Source organism: Thalassophryne amazonica, chromosome 7, assembly GCF_902500255.1.
Source record: "Thalassophryne amazonica chromosome 7, fThaAma1.1, whole genome shotgun sequence".
In the NCBI taxonomy this organism is placed as follows: domain Eukaryota; kingdom Metazoa; phylum Chordata; class Actinopteri; order Batrachoidiformes; family Batrachoididae; genus Thalassophryne; species Thalassophryne amazonica.
Genome location: NC_047109.1, coordinates 4,543,928 through 4,562,301, shown reverse-complemented (window position 1 = coordinate 4,562,301; position 18,374 = coordinate 4,543,928). Strand labels below are relative to the sequence as shown.

The 18,374-nt window shown below is 48.2% G+C and overlaps 1 protein-coding gene across 1 annotated transcript in view; it reads right to left on the bottom strand.

Annotated features, from left to right (window-relative positions):
• The window catches only part of LOC117513190 (metaxin-1-like), a 50,068-nt gene extending 41,745 nt beyond the window's left edge, over positions 1-8,323 (bottom strand). The window contains exon 1 of the mRNA XM_034173487.1: positions 8,118-8,323. Within this exon, the coding sequence (XP_034029378.1) occupies positions 8,118-8,323 (206 nt within the window). The remainder of the gene's footprint in view (positions 1-8,117) is intronic.
• Between the last annotated feature and the right edge of the window lie 10,051 nt (positions 8,324-18,374).

Genomic DNA, 18,374 nt, shown 5'->3' with positions numbered 1-18,374 from the left:
ATTATTAGATTCCGTGTTCACCCCCCTGCATGGAGCCAAAATCTTTACTAAACTGGATCTTAGAAATGCGTATCACCTGGTTCGGATCCGGAAGGGAGACGAATGGAAGACGGCATTCAACACCCCATTAGGTCACTTTGAGTACCTGGTCATGCCGTTCGGCCTCACAAACGCCCCCGCGACGTTCCAAGCATTAGTTAATGATGTCTTGCGGGATTTCCTGCACCGATTCGTCTTCGTATATCTAGACGATATACTCATCTTTTCTCCGGATCCTGAGACTCATGTCCGGCATGTACGTCAGGTCCTGCAGCGGTTGTTGGAGAACCGGCTGTTTGTGAAGGGCGAGAAGTGTGAGTTCCACCGCACCTCTTTGTCCTTCCTGGGGTTTATCATCTCCCCCAACTCCGTCGCTCCTGATCCGGCCAAGGTTGCGGCGGTGAGAGATTGGCCCCAACCCACTAGCCGTAGGAAGCTGCAACAGTTCCTCGGCTTTGCTAATTTCTACAGGAGGTTCATTAAGGGCTACAGTCAGGTAGTTAGCCCCCTGACAGCCCTGACCTCACCAAAAGTTCCCTTCACCTGGTCGGATCGTTGCGATGCCGCGTTCAAGGAGTTGAAACGGCGCTTCTCGTCTGCACCCGTTCTGGTGCAGCCCGATCCTAGTCGCCAGTTAGTGGTTGAAGTGGACGCCTCGGACTCAGGGATAGGAGCTGTGCTTTCCCAGAGCGGGAAGACCGATAAGGTCCTTCACCCGTGTGCCTATTTTTCCCGCAGGTTGACCCCGGCCGAACGGAACTATGACGTCGGCAATCGAGAACTCCTTGCGGTGAAAGAGGCTCTTGAAGAGTGGAGACATCTGTTGGAGGGAACGTCCGTGCCATTCACGGTTTTCACTGACCACCGGAACCTGGAGTATATCAGGACCGCCAAGCGGCTGAATCCCAGGCAAGCCCGCTGGTCACTGTTCTTCAGCCGTTTTGACTTCCGGATCACCTACCGTCCCGGGACCAAGAACCAGAGATCGGATGCCTTGTCCCGGGTACATGAAGATGAAGTCAAAACGGAGTTGTCGGATCCACCGGAACCCATCATCCCGGAGTCCACTATTGTGGCCACCCTCACCTGGGACGTAGAGAGAACCGTCCGGGAGGCCCTGGCACGAAGCCCGGACCCTGGAACTGGGCCGAAGAACAGACTTTACGTCCCACCAGAAGCTAGGGCTGCAGTCCTGGACTTCTGTCACGGCTCTAAGCTCTCCTGTCATCCAGGGGTGCGAAGAACCGTGGCAGTTGTCCGGCAGCGCTTCTGGTGGGCGTCCCTAGAGGCCGACGTCCGGGATTATATTCAGGCCTGCACCACCTGCGCCAGGGGCAAGGCTGACCATCGTAGGGCTTCGGGTCTGCTCCAGCCGCTGCCCGTGCCCCATCGCCCCTGGTCCCACATCGGCCTGGATTTTGTCACGGGTCTCCCGCCGTCCCAGGGCAACACCACCATCTTCACGATAGTGGACCGATTCTCCAAGGCGGCCCACTTCGTGGCCCTCCCGAAGCTCCCGACGGCCCAGGAGACAGCGGACCTCCTGGTTCACCACGTCGTCCGGCTGCATGGGATCCCAACAGACATTGTCTCAGATCGCGGTCCCCAGTTCTCCTCGCACGTCTGGAGGAGCTTCTGCCGGGAACTGGGGGCCACGGTGAGTCTCTCATCCGGGTACCATCCCCAGACCAACGGGCAGGCAGAACGGGCCAATCAGGAGATGGAGCAGGCCCTGCGTTGCATGACAGCCGCGCACCCGGCGGCCTGGAGTACCCATCTGGCCTGGATCGAGTATGCCCATAACAGCCAGGTGTCGTCAGCCACCGGCCTCTCCCCTTTCGAGGTATGTCTGGGGTACCAACCGCCTTTGTTTCCAGTGGTTGAGGGAGAGGTCGGTGTGCCCTCGGTCCAGGCCCACCTACGGAAGTGCCGTTGGGTGTGGCGTGCCGCCCGTTCTGCCTTGCTGAGGGCCCGGATGAGGTCAAAGGCCCATGCAGACCGTCGGCGGACCCCGGCCCCTGCGTATCGGCCAGGGCAGGAGGTGTGGTTGTCGACAAAGGACATCCCCCTCAAAGTGGACTCCCCCAAGTTACAGGACCGTTACATCGGTCCCTTCAAAATCCAGAAGGTCATCAGTCCAGCCGCAGTGAGGCTTCAGCTGCCGGCCTCACTGCGGATCTATCCTGTATTTCACGTGTCCCGAATCAAACCACATCACACCTCACCCCTCTGTACTCCGGGTCCGGCACCGCCTCCTGCCCGGATCATCGATGGCGAGCCGGCTTGGACTGTGCGCCGGCTTTTGGATGTCCGTAGGATGGGCCGGGGCTTCCAGTATTTGGTGGACTGGGAGGGGTACGGACCTGAAGAATGCTCCTGGGTGAAGAGGAGCTTCATTCTGGACCCGGCCCTCCTGGCCGATTTCTACCGCCGCCACCCGGACAAGCCTGGTCGGGCGCCAGGAGGCGCCCGTTGAGGGGGGGGGTCCTGTTGTGTGGGCCGCTGAAGAGGAGGTACTGCTGGCCCACCACCACCAGAGGGCACCCTGCCTGGAGTGTGGGCTCCAGGCACCAGAGGGCGCTGCCGCCTCACAGGAGCAGCCGGGGTGACAGCTGACACTCATCACCTGTGACAGCTGTCACCACTCATCTGATCTGCATCGGTATATCAGCAAGACGTCATCTCCACCTCTTTGCCGAGATATCGTTCTACCTGAAAGGTAATATCCTCAGCCTGACTGCTTGATAGAAAGCCCTTTTTGTGATTTTTGTGAGTGATAACAGACTTTTCTCCAACGAGAGGTGGAGGTAGTTTCCCTGCCGTGCAGATTGCTGGGTGCAGACGCACCCACGTTTAATTGTGTTTTTGTTCCTCACCAGCAGTACCAGGTCCGACACGCGGAGGCAGTGGCCACCTGGGAGTTCGGGACTTGGCGGCTCCAGTATTCCCGGGGTCTGGTGGCGGAGGAAATCGTGTGGTTCCGGTTCTGCTTTGGACAGGCGTCTCCTATCTTCGAGCCTGCCCACACGACACCTTGTAATTTGACCTCTGATCTATTGTGTAATCTGTTGTGTTTGTTGTGCACGTTCGCAACAGTAAAGTGTTGTTATTTGACCTATTCCATTGTCCGTTCATTTGCGCCCCCTGTTGTGGGTCCGTGTACTTACACTTTCCCAACAATTTTCTGTTTTATTATTCAGAGGGTTCTTGATTTTATGAATGGTTCTTTCCGCCTGTTGTTTCCTGAGTTTATAAGACAAAGTTTTAGAGATCTCCCACCTGCTTCATAATACTGTTGTTTTGTAAAAATTTGCTGTTTTTGTACATCCATTGTATTTAAGTCATCTATTTCTTTCTTCAGTTGTTTCATTTAAGATTTGAGCTCATCTTTCATATTCTTAGAATGTTCCTGTTGAAGTTTCAATCATTTCTTTTCTAAGCTGGCTATTTTGTGAAGATTGGCTTTTTTGATGGGAAGAAATAATTATTATTTTCCTCCTAATTACTGCCTTAGATGCATCCCAAAGTATTCCTGGGCTGACCTCATCGTTATCATTGTGTTCAAAATACTCACCGATTGCTACTCTCAAGCTTTTTTTGATTTTTGGATAGTTTAAAATGTTTGTGTTTAATTTCCAGAGAGTGGATCTTCTATTCTTTGCAAGAGAGACTTCCACAAAAACAGGATTATGGTCAGAAATTGTACAGAGCTGATTTCACAATTTTGTATCCTGAACAAAAATTGGCAAAGCTTCTGGGGAAAACCTGGTCTTGTTAGGAGAGACGGCATCCATCCCACTTTGGATGGAGCGGCTCTCATTTCTAGAAATCTGGCCAGTTTTCTTAAATCCTCCAAACCGTGACTATCCAGGGTTGGGACCAGGAAGCAGAGTTGTAGTCTTACACACCTCTCTGCAGCTTCTCTCCCCCTGCCATCCCCTCATTACCCCATCCCCATAGAGATGGTGCCTGCTCCCAGACTACCAATAACCAGCAAAAATCTATTTAAGCATAAAAATTCAAAAAGAAAAAATAATATAGCACCTTCAACTGCACCACAGACTAAAACAGTTAAATGTGGTCTATTAAACATCAGGTCTCTCTCTTCTAAGTCCCTGTTGGTAAATGATATAATAATTGATCAACATATTGATTTATTCTGCCTTACAGAAACCTGGTTACAGCAGGATGAATATGTTAGTTTAAATGAGTCAACACCCCCGAGTCACACTAACTGTCAGAATGCTCGTAGCACGGGCCGAGGAGGAGGATTAGCAGCAATCTTCCATTCCAGCTTATTAATTAATCAAAAACCCAGACAGAGCTTTAATTCATTTGAAAGCTTGACTCTTAGTCTTGTCCATCCAAATTGGAAGTCCCAAAAACCAGTTTTATTTGTTATTATCTATCGTCCACCTGGTCGTTACTGTGAGTTTCTCTGTGAATTTTCAGACCTTTTGTCTGACTTAGTGCTTAGCTCAGATAAGATAATTACAGTGGGCGATTTTAACATCCACACAGATGCTGAGAATGACAGCCTCAACACTGCATTTAATCTATTATTAGACTCTATTGGCTTTGCTCAAAAAGTAAATGAGTCCACCCACCACTTTAATCATATCTTAGATCTTGTTCTGACTTATGGTATGGAAATTGAAGACTTAACAGTATTCCCTGAAAACTCCCTTCTGTCTGATCATTTCTTAATAACATTTACATTTACTCTGATGGACTACCCAGCAGTGGGGAATAAGTTTCATTACACTAGAAGTCTTTCAGAAAGCGCTGTAACTAGGTTTAAGGATATGATTCCTTCTTTATGTTCTCTAATGCCATATACCAACACAGTGCAGAGTAGCTACCTAAACTCTGTAAGTGAGATAGAGTATCTCGTCAATAGTTTTACATCCTCATTGAAGACAACTTTGGATGCTGTAGCTCCTCTGAAAAAGAGAGCTTTAAATCAGAAGTGCCTGACTCCGTGGTATAACTCACAAACTCGCAGCTTAAAGCAGATAACCCGTACGTTGGAGAGGAAATGGCGTCTCACTAATTTAGAAGATCTTCACTTAGCCTGGAAAAAGAGTCTGTTGCTCTATAGAAAAGCCCTCCGTAAAGCTAGGACATCTTACTACTCATCACTAATTGAAAAAAATAAGAACAACCCCAGGTTTCTTTTCAGCACTGTAGCCAGGCTGACAAAGAGTCAGAGCTCTATTGAGCTGAGTATTCCATTAACTTTAACTAGTAATGACTTCATGACTTTCTTTGCTAATAAAATTTTAACTATTAGACAAAAAATTACTCATAACCATCCCAAAGACGTATTGTTATCTTTGGCTGCTTTCAGTGATGCCGGTATTTGGTTAGACTCTTTCTCTCAGATTGTTCTGTCTGAGTTATTTTCATTAGTTACTTCATCCAAACCATCAACATGTTTATTAGACCCCATTCCTACCAGGCTGCTCAAGGAAGCCCTACCATTATTTAATGCTTCGATCTTAAATATGATCAATCTATCTTTATTAGTTGGCTATGTACCACAGGCTTTTAAGGTGGCAGTAATTAAACCGTTACTTAAAAAGCCATCACTTGACCCAGCTATCTTAGCTAATTATAGGCCAATCTCCAACCTTCCTTTTCTCTCAAAAATTTTTGAAAGGGTAGTTGTAAAACAGCTAACTGATCATCTGCAGAGGAATGGTCTATTTGAAGAGTTTCAGTCAGGTTTCAGAATTCATCATAGTACAGAAACAGCATTAGTGAAGGTTACAAATGATCTTCTTATGGCCTCAGACAGTGGACTCATCTCTGTGCTTGTTCTGTTAGACCTCAGTGCTGCTTTTGATACTGTTGACCATAAAATTTTATTACAGAGATTAGAGCATGCCATAGGTATTAAAGGCACTGCGCTGCGGTGGTTTGAATCATATTTATCTAATAGATTACAATTTGTTCATGTAAATGGGGAATCTTCTTCACAGACTAAGGTTAATTATGGAGTTCCACAAGGTTCTGTGCTAGGACCAATTTTATTCACTTTATACATGCTTCCCTTAGGCAGTATTATTAGACGGTATTGCTTAAATTTTCATTGTTACGCAGATGATACCCAGCTTTATCTATCCATGAAGCCAGAGGACACACACCAATTAGCTAAACTGCAGGATTGTCTTACAGACATAAAGACATGGATGACCTCTAATTTCCTGCTTTTAAACTCAGATAAAACTGAAGTTATTGTACTTGGCCCCACAAATCTTAGAAACATGGTGTCTAACCAGATCCTTACTCTGGATGGCATTACCCTGACCTCTAGTAATACTGTGAGAAATCTTGGAGTCATTTTTGATCAGGATATGTCATTCAAAGCGCATATTAAACAAATATGTAGGACTGCTTTTTTGCATTTACGCAATATCTCTAAAATCAGAAAGGTCTTGTCTCAGAGTGATGCTGAAAAACTAATTCATGCATTTATTTCCTCTAGGCTGGACTATTGTAATTCATTATTATCAGGTTGTCCTAAAAGTTCCCTAAAAAGCCTTCAGTTAATTCAAAATGCTGCAGCTAGAGTACTGACGGGGACTAGAAGGAGAGAGCATATCTCACCCATATTGGCCTCTCTTCATTGGCTTCCTGTTAATTCTAGAATAGAATTTAAAATTCTTCTTCTTACTTATAAGGTTTTGAATAATCAGGTCCCATCTTATCTTAGGGACCTCATAGTACCATATCACCCCAATAGAGCGCTTCGCTCTCAGACTGCAGGCTTACTTGTAGTTCCTAGGGTTTGTAAGAGTAGAATGGGAGGCAGAGCCTTCAGCTTTCAGGCTCCTCTCCTGTGGAACCAGCTCCCAATTCAGATCAGGGAGACAGACACCCTCTCTACTTTTAAGATTAGGCTTAAAACTTTCCTTTTTGCTAAAGCTTATAGTTAGGGCTGCATCAGGTGACCCTGAACCATCCCTTAGTTATGCTGCTATAGACTTAGACTGCTGGGGGGTTCCCATGATGCACTGTTTCTTTCTCTTTTTGCTCTGTATGCACCACTCTGCATTTAATCATTAGTGATCGATCTCTGCTCCCCTCCACAGCATGTCTTTTTCCTGGTTCTCTCCCTCAGCCCCAACCAGTCCCAGCAGAAGACTGCCCCTCCCTGAGCCTGGTTCTGCTGGAGGTTTCTTCCTGTTAAAAGGGAGTTTTTCCTTCCCACTGTCGCCAAGTGCTTGCTCACAGGGGGTTGTTTTGACCGTTGGGGTTTTACATAATTATTGTATGGCCTTGCCTTACAATATAAAGCGCCTTGGGGCAACTGTTTGTTGTGATTTGGCGCTATATAAATAAAATTGATTGATTGATTGATTATTTCTAATATATGTTTGTAAAAAGACCAGTCACATTTAGTAAGGTTGTAAGAGTACCTTCAGTTCTACCTAATATCATTATATATCTGCCTTCCTTGTCTCTATAGTCACACAGATGTTCGTAGTTTAGTGCCCCAGTGATCAGGATTGCTGCTCCTCTACGCTTTCCTGAACTCTGAGGAGAGTAAAATGTGTGTTTAAAGCCCATTTTGTTCAGTTTTGGGTGTTCTTCGTCTGAAAGGTGCATTTCCTGCATCACAGCAATTTGTGCTTCATGTCTTTTGAGTATAGAAAGGACTTCTTTTGACTGGATTATGCAAGCCGTTGATGTTAATTGTTACAAATTTTATTTGTTTGCTGCATATTATATTGTACTTTTTGTTGGTTTGGTACCTCGCTCCCCATGATGATGAACACTGAACAGAAAACAAAAGTATCTATAAAAGTAAAAAAAACAGCAACAAGGGAACTTAAAGAATGTGAGCTCCTCAGGCTGGGGTCTTTTAACCAGACCCTGCTGAGCCTCTAAAGGCAACTTCCACCTATGTTCAGTGAAGGGGGCCCTTATTGGCTGGGGTTTTGCTGTGGAAAGTAACTCCCCAGGACCATCATTTTCTTAAATGTCTGCACTCAAAGAAGTATTAATAATATTATGTCACAATTAAAATAAGACAAAATAAGATTCTTAACTCTGTCAAAGTGGAGTGAGACCTTAATGTCCTGAGGGAGGGGCTGCGGTTCTCCTGAAAGCACGGAGAACCACAACCTGGATCCTTGTAGCCTGGATCTTGTCCCGGGTTCACTGCATAGCTGCCTCGTCCTCCTCTGGTCACTCTGGTCCAGGTTAGTTGCTGAAGTTGCTCCCAGACTGTTTTGGGTGCTTTGAAGATCTTGACAGTGTTTCCTCTTCTGAACATGTCCTCGGCTGCATTGGTGTAGGTTTTGAAATGGTATTTGATTTTCTTTCAAAGTTTTTTCTCTTTGTTTCTTAAGAATGAGAGGAGGATAATCTTGTCCAGGGTTATGTGTTTACCCTTCCAACTAAATCCTCTTTTTTTGCCATGCTTTGTGGAGTATCTGCTCTTTGTTTTGAAGCTCTAGGTAACCTGACCATGATAGAGCGTGCTGGAGCCTCTGTTGGACGTGGGGGACCCAGAGAACGATGGGCTTGTTCGATGTTAACGTTCATGCTGTCCAGTTCTAAGCCCTTGTGTAGTAGTGTTTCAACAAAAACACACATTGAAGGAGAGTCTTGTTTGAGTGATTCTGGAACGCTGTAAATTCTGATATTCTCTCTCCTGCTATGGCTCTCAATAAATATATATATATATATATATATATATATATATATATATATATATAAACTCCTGATGACATTAATGCCCTGATTGATGCCCACTCACAACTGCTGACTGATGAAGAGCTGGCAGAGAGGATGAGGGAGGACACAGGTGTTGATAAAGACGAGGACGATGGACTAACACTTGATCACTTGGCAACCATGGTGAGAATGGCCAATGAACTTCAGCGAGCGGTGCAAGAATGGGACCCTTTGATGTTTCGTTCATTACAATTCTCAAACATAGTCAAAGGTTGACATGTCTGTCTATAAGAATCGTCTCACCCGGAAGAAAAAAGAGCACCAACAACTACCCATAACTATGTTCTTCACTCGGAAAAAGACACCTGCACCGAGCACCAGGACGAAGAGGCGCGGTCAGAGGAACTGTGAAATACTGGTGAGTCACTGTTAATAACTTCTTATGTGTCCAACCTCATAGGTTGATGGTTAAAATTCAATTCATTAGTTCTAGGAAAACGTTCTATTTTTATTTCTGAAACAAATGTTTGGGCCTGAAAATAGGTTTTGATCTTTGGTTTCATTCTATAATACTGGTCTTATTTTTCTACTAAGGTTTGAACTCTGAGTGTTTACACACGACAGAAAAGTGAGAAAATGTTAATGCCTGTTTGAGAAAAGTGTATAAAGTGTGTAGTGAGGGGTTTACAGCCTTAAAACATCATTTTTATTTTTTTTTACAATTATTTACAATAATTGTAAAAAATAACGCTGTCTACTTTGCGGATTTCGCCTATTGTGGGTTATTTTTAGAACGTAACTCCCGCAATAAACGAGAGACCACTGTACTGCTGCTGAATGTAACTAATAAAGTAACTAGTAATCTAACTTGGTTATTTTTTAAATTTCATTCTTAAGAGTAACCAAGTTAGGTTACTAGTTACATTATTAGTTACATTCATATATGTAACTACTCATAAATAATAAAGCTAATAATAATAAAGTAACTATGAAGCTGCTCATGAAGTAACTGTGTAAAGTAACTTTTCACAGTAGCTGTGGCAACACTGCACGTGATGCACCAATCAAATGACAAGGATCTATGAATATCTATGTGTCTGACTTTTCAGCCGTATGTGAGACGAAAATTTGATCTGACTGTGGAAGACAATTGTTTACTTTGGAGATTCAGAGTCGTCAGTCCAGAGAGTCTGAGAAACGGGTTCCTTTCAGAGCTACACTGGGGCAGGGTGAATTTGAAGTCCTTGGCAAGAACTTTACTGTGGTGGTCTTTATTATATCAGGATATTGAAGCTGAAGTGAACATCAAACTGCAAACATCAGCGTCGTGGTCCTGCTACAGCACCAGTACACACATGGAGGTGGGCATCAGGTCTGTGGGAAAGAATTCACCTTGATTTTGCAGAGTCCAAAAAGCAAATGTTTCTTGTGGTGACGGATGTGTACGCCAGATGGCCTGAAATAAAAAATATGCAGAATACAACACGTGCAAAACAATGGAAGTCTCGAGGAACTTGTTTTCTGCTGATGGCTTACCTAAAGAGGTGGTAACTGAAAACAGATGTTGTGAAAGTGTAGTGACACGGACCCACAACAGGGGGCGCAAATGAACGGTCAATAGATGAGCCAAAAATTAACAATTTAATGTTGTGAAGGAGCACAACGAACATACAGACAATCACAGAATATGATTACAGTCAATCCACAAAGGTGACGTGTGGGCAGGCTCGAGGATAGAAGACGTCTGTCCTGAGAAGAGCCGGAACCACACGATTTCCGCCGCCACCGAACCTGGTGAATACTGGAGCCGCCAAGTTCCGAATTCCCAGGTGATCACCGTCCCCGACTGTCGGATCTGGTACTGCTGGCGAGAACAAAGACAGTCAAGTGTGGGTGTGTGTACACCCAGTAACAACAACGGTGGGAATGCCACCTCCACCTCTCACTCAATATGTAGCAGAGTACCGCAGTGATTCCTCAGGGGAAAAGAGTGCCGTCCAGCACTCAATCAGCTCCCACAGACAGAGGACAACAGGTACTCCTGCAAAGACTCACAATATACAGATTGATGTGTAAAACACAAACGGCTGAGTATATTACCTCCAATGAAGTACGATATCTCGGCAACGAGGTGGAGATGACGTCTGGTCTTTATGGAGTGAGATGATGTTGAGTAGATGGGTGACAGCTGTCAAGAGATAATGAGTGACAGCTGTCACCCCCGGCTGTGTCTGTGGCGGCAGCGCCCTCTCGTGCCTATAGCCCGCACTTCAGGCAGGGCGCCCACTGGTGGTGGGCCAGCAGTACCTCCTCTTCTGGCGGCCCACACACAACAGGACCCCCCCCCTCAACGGGCGCCTCCTGGCGCCCGACCAGGCTTGTTCGGGTGACGGTGGTAGAAGTTGGCCAGGAGGGCCGGATCCAGGATGAAGCTCCTCTTCACCCAGGAGCGTTCTTCGGGTCCATACCCCTCCCAGTCCACCAAGTACTGGAACCCCCGGCCCATCCGACGGACGTCCAGGAGCCGGCGCACCGTCCAAGCCGGCTCCCCGTCGATGATCCGAGCAGGAGGCGGTGCCGGTCCGGGAGCACAGAGGGGTGAGGTGTGGTGAGGTTTGATTCGTGACACGTGAAAAACCGGATGGATCCGCAGTGAAGCCGGGAGTTGGAGCTTCACTGCGGCAGGACTGAGGACTTTGAGGATCTTGAATGGTCCGATATATCTGTCCTGAAGTTTCGGGGAGTCCACCTGGAGGGGGATGTCCTTCGTGGAAAGCCACACCTCCTGCCTGGGCTGGTAAGCAGGGGCCGGGGATCGCCGGCGGTCTGCATGGGTCTTCGCCCTCGTCCGGGCCTTCAACAAGGCAGAACGGGCGGAGCGCCACACCCGACGGCACTTCCACAGGTGGGCCTGGACCGAGGGCACACCGACCTCTCCCTCCACCACGGGAAACAACGGGGGCTGATACCCCAAACACACCTCAAATGGGGAGAGGCCGGTGGCAGAGGACACCTGGCTGTTATGCGCATACTCGATCCAGGCCAGATGTTTACTCCAGGCCGTCGGGTGTGCGGACGTCACACAGCGTAGAGCTTGCTCCAATTCCTGATTGGCCCGTTCTGCCTGTCCATTGGTCTGCGGATGATACCCGGACGAGAGGCTCACAGTAGCCCCCAGTTCCCGGCAGAAGCTCCTCCAGACGTGTGAGGAGAACTGGGGACCACGATCTGAGACGATGTCGGTGGGTATCCCATGCAGACGGACGACGTGGTGGACCAGGAGGTCTGCTGTCTCCTGGGCTGTTGGGAGCTTTGGGAGGGCCACGAAGTGGGCCGCATTGGAGAATCGGTCCACTATCGTGAAGATGGTGGTGTTGCCCTGGGATGGCGGGAGGCCCGTGACGAAATCCAGGCCGATGTGGGACCAGGGGCGATGAGGCACAGGTAACGGCTGGAGAAGTCCTTGGGACCTTTTATGGTCTGCCTTGCCCCTGGCACAGGTGGTGCAGGCCTGGATGTACTCCTGGACGTCGGCCTCCATAGACGCCCACCAGAAGCGCTGCCGGACAACTGCCACGGTCCTTCGCACCCCTGGATGACAGGAGAGCTTGGAACCGTGACAGAAGTCCAAGACTGCAGCTCTGGCCTCTGGTGGGACGTACAACCGGTTCTTCGGACCTGTTCCTGGGTCTGGGCTCCGTGCCAGGGCCTCCCGGACGATCTTCTCCACGTCCCAGGTGAGGGTGGCCACGATAGTGGACTCAGGCAGGATGGGCTCCGGTGGATCCGACAGTGCAGTTTTGACCTCCTCTTCGTGTACCCGGGACAAGGCATCCGACCTCTGGTTCTTGGTCCCGGGGCGATAGGTGATCCGGAAGTCAAAACGCCCGAAGAACAGTGACCAGCGGGCTTGCCTGGGGTTCAGCCGCTTGGCGGTCCTGATATACTCCAGGTTCCGATGGTCAGTGAAAACCGTGAATGGCACAGACGCTCCCTCCAACAGGTGTCTCCACTCCTCAAGAGCCTCTTTCACCGCAAGGAGTTCTCGATTGCCGACGTCATAGTTCCGTTCAGCCGGGGTCAACCTGCGTGAAAAGTAGGCACACGGGTGAAGAACCTTATCAGTCTCTCCGCTCTGGGATAGCACGGCTCCTATCCCTGAGTCAGAGGCGTCCACTTCAACCACGAACTGGCGGCTAGGGTCGGGCTGCACCAAAACTGGCGCAGTAGAGAACCGTCGTTTCAACTCCTTGAACGCGGCTTCGCACCGATCCGACCAGGTGAAGGGGACTTTTGGAGAGGTCAGGCTGTCAGGGGGCTAACTACCTGACTGTAGCCCTTAATGAACCTCCTATAGAAATTAGCGAAGCCGAGGAACTGTTGCAGCTTCCTAAGGCTTGTTGGTTTGGGCCAATCTCTCCCCGCCGCAACCTTGGCCGGATCAGGGGTGACGGAGTTAGAGGAGATGATAAACCCCAGGAAGGACAAAGACGTGTGGTGAAACTCGCACTTCTCGCCCTTCACAAACAGTCGGTTCTCTAACAACCGCTGCAGGACCTGACGTACATGCTGGACATGGGTCTCAGGATCCGGAGAAAAGATGAGAATATCGTCCAGATATACGAAGACGAATCGGTGCAGGAAGTCCCGCAAGACGTCGTTAACCAAGGCTTGGAACGTCGCGGGGGCGTTGGTGAGGCCGAACGGCATGACCAGGTACTCAAAGTGACCTAACGGGGTGTTAAATGCCGTCTTCCATTCGTCTCCCTTCCGGATCCGAACCAGGTGATACGCATTTCTAAGATCCAACTTAGTAAAGATTTTGGCTCCATGCAGGGAGGTGAACACGGAATCCAACAATGGCAACGGGTATCGGTTGCCAACCGTAATCTCATTCAGCCCCCTGTAATCAATGCATGGACGGAGTCCACCATCTTTCTTGCCCACAAAAAAGAAACCTGCCCCCATCGGGGAGGTGGAGTTCCGGATCAGCCCGGCAGCTAATGAGTCCCGGATGTAGGTCTCCATTGATTCACGCTCCGGTCGTGAGAGGTTGTACAGCCTGCTGGACGGGAACTCAGCGCCTGGAACCAAATCAATGGCACAATCGTACGGATGGTGCGGGGGAAGGGTGAGTGCCAGATCCTTGCTGAAGACGTCAGCAAGATCGTGGTACTCAACCGGCACTGCCGTCAGATTGGGCAGGCGTTTGACCTCCTCCTTAGCCTGTAAACCGGGAGGAACCGAGGATCCTAAACACACCCGATGGCAGGTTTCACTCCACTGAACCACCACCCCAGACGGCCAATCAATCTGGGGATTGTGCTTCAACATCCATGGGAAGCCCAGAATCACGCGGGAGGTAGAAGGAGTTACAAAAAACTCAATCTCCTCCCGATGGTTTCCAGACACCACCAGAGTTACTGGTTGTGTCTTGTGTGTGATTAAAGGGAGGAGGGTGCCATCTAGTGCCCGCACCTGCAATGGCAAAGGAAGCGCCACCAGAGGGAGCCCTACCTCCCTTGCCCATCTGCTGTCTAGCAAATTCCCTTCTGACCCCGTCTCCACCAGTGCTGGGGCTTGAAGGGTTAAATCCCCGCTCAGGATTGTAACTGGGAGTCGTGTGGCAATCTGTGTGTGTCCCACGTGAATGTTTTGACCCCCCCTTAGCCCAGTCTCTGAGGGCGGTTGTTGTTGTGGCCGTTTGGGGCAGTTTTTCTGTGTGTGCTCCTTTGAGCTGCAGAGAAAACATTCCCCGCGGACCAGCCTCCTCATTTTGGCCCTGTGCGTTTCCCTAACAGCGCCAGCAGGGGGAGCTGTTGCCCCACGGAGCGCTGCGGCTGTGGAGCGTGGGGAGGGCGGCCCCTTTTCGAACCCAGAAGGGAGAGGGACGGCACGTATCCGGCCACGTCCTTCGCCTCGCTCCCGACGGCGTTTCTCCAACCGATTGTCTAACCGTATAACGAGATCGATAAGCCCATCTAAATCCCGCGGTTCCTCCTTAGCTACCAGATGCTCCTTCAGGACCAATGACAGTCCGTTTATGAAGGCGGCGCGGAGCGCAACGTTATTCCAGCCGGACCTCGCAGCCGCGATGTTGAAGTCGACTGCATATTCGGCTGCGCACCGGCGCCCCTGTCGCATTGACAGCAGCATTGTTGAAGCGGTCTCTCCTCTGTTAGGGTGATCAAACACTGTTCTGAACTCCCCCACAAACCCAGTGTATGCTGATAACAACCGTGAGTTCTGTTCCCAGAGCGCCGTAGCCCAGGCGCGTGCCTTACCCCGAAGCAGAGTAATCACATAAGCTATTTTACTAGCATCTGACGCGTACATGACGGGACATTGTGCGAAGACGAGCGAACACTGCATGAGAAAGTCCGCGCACGTCTCCACACAACCTCCGTACGGCTCAGGAGGGCTTATGTATGCTTCAGGGGATGGTGGGAGGGGTTGTTGAACCACCATTGGAACGTTCATATCCTGCACAGGGTCGGCAGGAGGAGGAGCTGCAGCAGCGCCCTGAGGTTACTGAAAGACACCAGCAGAACTCTTTCTGAAAAGACACGTCTGCACCAGGGTGTCTTTGCTGAAACCAAATTCCTCTCAGACTATCAGGATGTGCAGAAACAGTAAAGTCAGGAGTTTCTCTGCGGGACGAGTCCTGTTCGAAACAAAGGGAGGAGAGAAATGACCCCGGTTTTAGGACTGGTCACGTAGCTGGTGTCAGGAAATGGGAATTGTTTCAAATGACGTGTGAATCAGTTATTGGAAGAAAAGAGAAAGAATGTGGATTCTGATGTTGGAACTGATGATGATGATCATTTTGTTTTTGATTTTGACATTGAAAGGACTGATGGAGGAAATGAGTCAAAGGACACAACAGGTGAACTGATGACAAGTTCCTCAGGTTTTGGTGGAAATGGACCAAGCTGTGGACAGTCCTGGGGGTGCACAACGTGCGGAGCATCTAAGAAGAACTGTGTGTCCTCCACAACACCTGGACGTGTGACGAGATGTAAATAATAATGTGTGTAAGTTGTAAGATGTTAAAAGAAACTGCACATGTAAGTGCTGTAAAAAGAAAAGAGAGAAGTGCAGTTAAAGTCTACAGGGGAGGACACTTCAGCATCTACAAAGTTCTGAGGGTGCAGTGACTGAGGGTACCTGAAGGGGCGCTAAGTGCGGCGTTTGAAGAGCCGTGGAGATAAGTGGGTTGTTTAAGCGTGTGATAAAGTTGGCTGTGTTCAAGTGCAAACTCGTCGGCTTCCTTGGTGATATTTGAACATAACGTCTGCACACAACATTAACTTCTCACAAAGTCTGCAGATTTACCTCCGTCTTCTTTGTTGTTCCAGTCAGGTTTGTTCTGTATGACTTTGGGTCCAGTGAACGGTTCCTTAGTGAGACTCAGATGAGAAGGATCACTGACACTGTGAGCTAACAACAGACACCACCTTTAGTCCATGTGGGGAGTTTCTGTGGATGTGATCCAGGACACGGGTGGAGAGGGTCAAGGACACGCCCACGTCTTGACATGATTTGTATAAACTGAACCCAAAGTACACACAGAATGTAAAGTCAGCAGTGGTTTGATTCTGTTGAAGACACAGACGTCATGTGTTTTTTTACCTCAGCTGTTTTTGTTTGTTTGTAATCGTTGCATTCTTCACCTTTAACTTGCTGTGCAGCACACAGTTTACATCACAGACTCTTGCATCACATATAAGCAGCCATAGTAAGGTACCATTCCGTACACAAAAGGATCAAGGTCAAAGGTCAAGGTCACAGGAAGGACATACACTAAATTCAATGAAACAACTTTCCTGGTCACAATCTTTGAAATTTTGCCTCAAAATTTGACATGAACATAGTGATAGGTCTTGCCCATAAGCCATTACCTGGGATAAGCAATTGACCTTGACATTCAGGGTTTTGCTTCGGGTCAAATGTCACCTAAATTAGGTCAAACTTCAGACTAAAGTAAAACATGTCGTGCAATATACCAAATTAAAGGGCTTGATGAGAGCATCCAGAATATAGCAAAGGTTTTAAGTTATGACATCACTGGATGACATAAAAAATGATGCAAATTATTGTTTGGGTTGATAGGGTTCTAATAAGGAATAGTAGAGAAGCTTGAATCTTCGACTGAACTGGGTTCATTGACGTGAGGACGTTTCGCTTCAAATCGCAGAATCTTTCTCAGCTAAAATTCTTGCTCTGGTGGTCTGACTTCTGTCTTGACTCTTGTAGAGAAGAATAAACAGAAGCCACAAAAGCTGGAGTTTTAAACCTAACTAGACTCCTCCTACCGAGAGGCAGACTGCTATAGGCTAGTGACTAAACAATAGCTCTAATTAGCACCTATTGTGCTCTAGTTAGCACTCTCCTAATGACAGGGCAGCTGTCCCTCCTCATGATGGGACAGACGCCTCTCCTGATGGCTCCTTTGACAACTCTCCTCCATAAAGATACTTCAGAATAGGAAATATTACTATTGTAGCTAGTTATAGATACATACAGAAAGAATATCAATATTGTTCACCATCAATCAAACTGCTTCATCTGGACTATAAAACATCCATGAAATATAGAGTTTAAAGGTTACTCTATCCTGACTGGACCTTATCAAGGTTTGGGTTAATCCCTGGAGGACTTTTTTTTAACCTTTACTTAACCAGGATAAAACTCATTGAGATTAAGAATCTCTTTTTCAAGAGTGTCCAGGCCAAGAGGCGGAGTTACACACACAGTTACATTTACACAGAAAAAAGACACTTGAAGGAGATAAAACAATCAGGTCAAACATCTACAGGTCAGAGCCATCAAGACTGATTTAAAAGTGTTAAGTGGCACTCATTTTGGAGTTAATTCCAAGAGTGGAATGTTGGAATGTTGTCTGTCCTGGGTGGGGTAAGATATCCGGGGGGGGGGGGGGGGGGGGGGAGTTATACTGTTACACTGGACATCAGGATGCTGAGCCAAATCCTGCAGGACGTACCTGGTGCGTGCTCCGTCCACGTGTCTGGACCCCCTGCAGGTCTGTAGGCAGTTAGGTAGACCTCCCTCAGGAGGGGGTCGTGATGATGGAGCTTTGGTGGATGTTTATTCTTTCATGGGTGGAGTTCCATCTTGCACTTCCTACTTGTTTTTCTTTACGTAATTTATCAAGTTCTTCATTCATTTCATGCTGCTTATCCAGGTTCAGGTCACGGTGACAGCTGACAAGCAGCTCATCCCACGCTTCTTCCCGGGGGATGTTGAAGCGTTCCCAAGCCAGATGGCCAAATATAATCTCTCCAACGTGTCCTGGGTCTCTCCCTGGGACCTCCTCCCAGTCCAACGTGCCCTGAAGCCCACCCCAGGGAGACCACCAGGGGGCATCCTCACCAGATACAAGAACCACCTCGGCTGGCTCTTTTTGTGTAGAAGCAGCGACTGTACTCCGAGCCCCTCCCAGATAGTTGAGCTTCTCACCCTGTCCTGGACTCTAAGTCCAGATACCTGATGGAGGAATCTCATTTCCACCACGATGTTATTCTTTCAGTCATTACCCAAAGTTCATGACTGTAGGTGAAGACAAGAGCATAAATCAACTCGCTCACTCATCAACAAGACCCTCAGATAGTTAAACTCCTCCACCA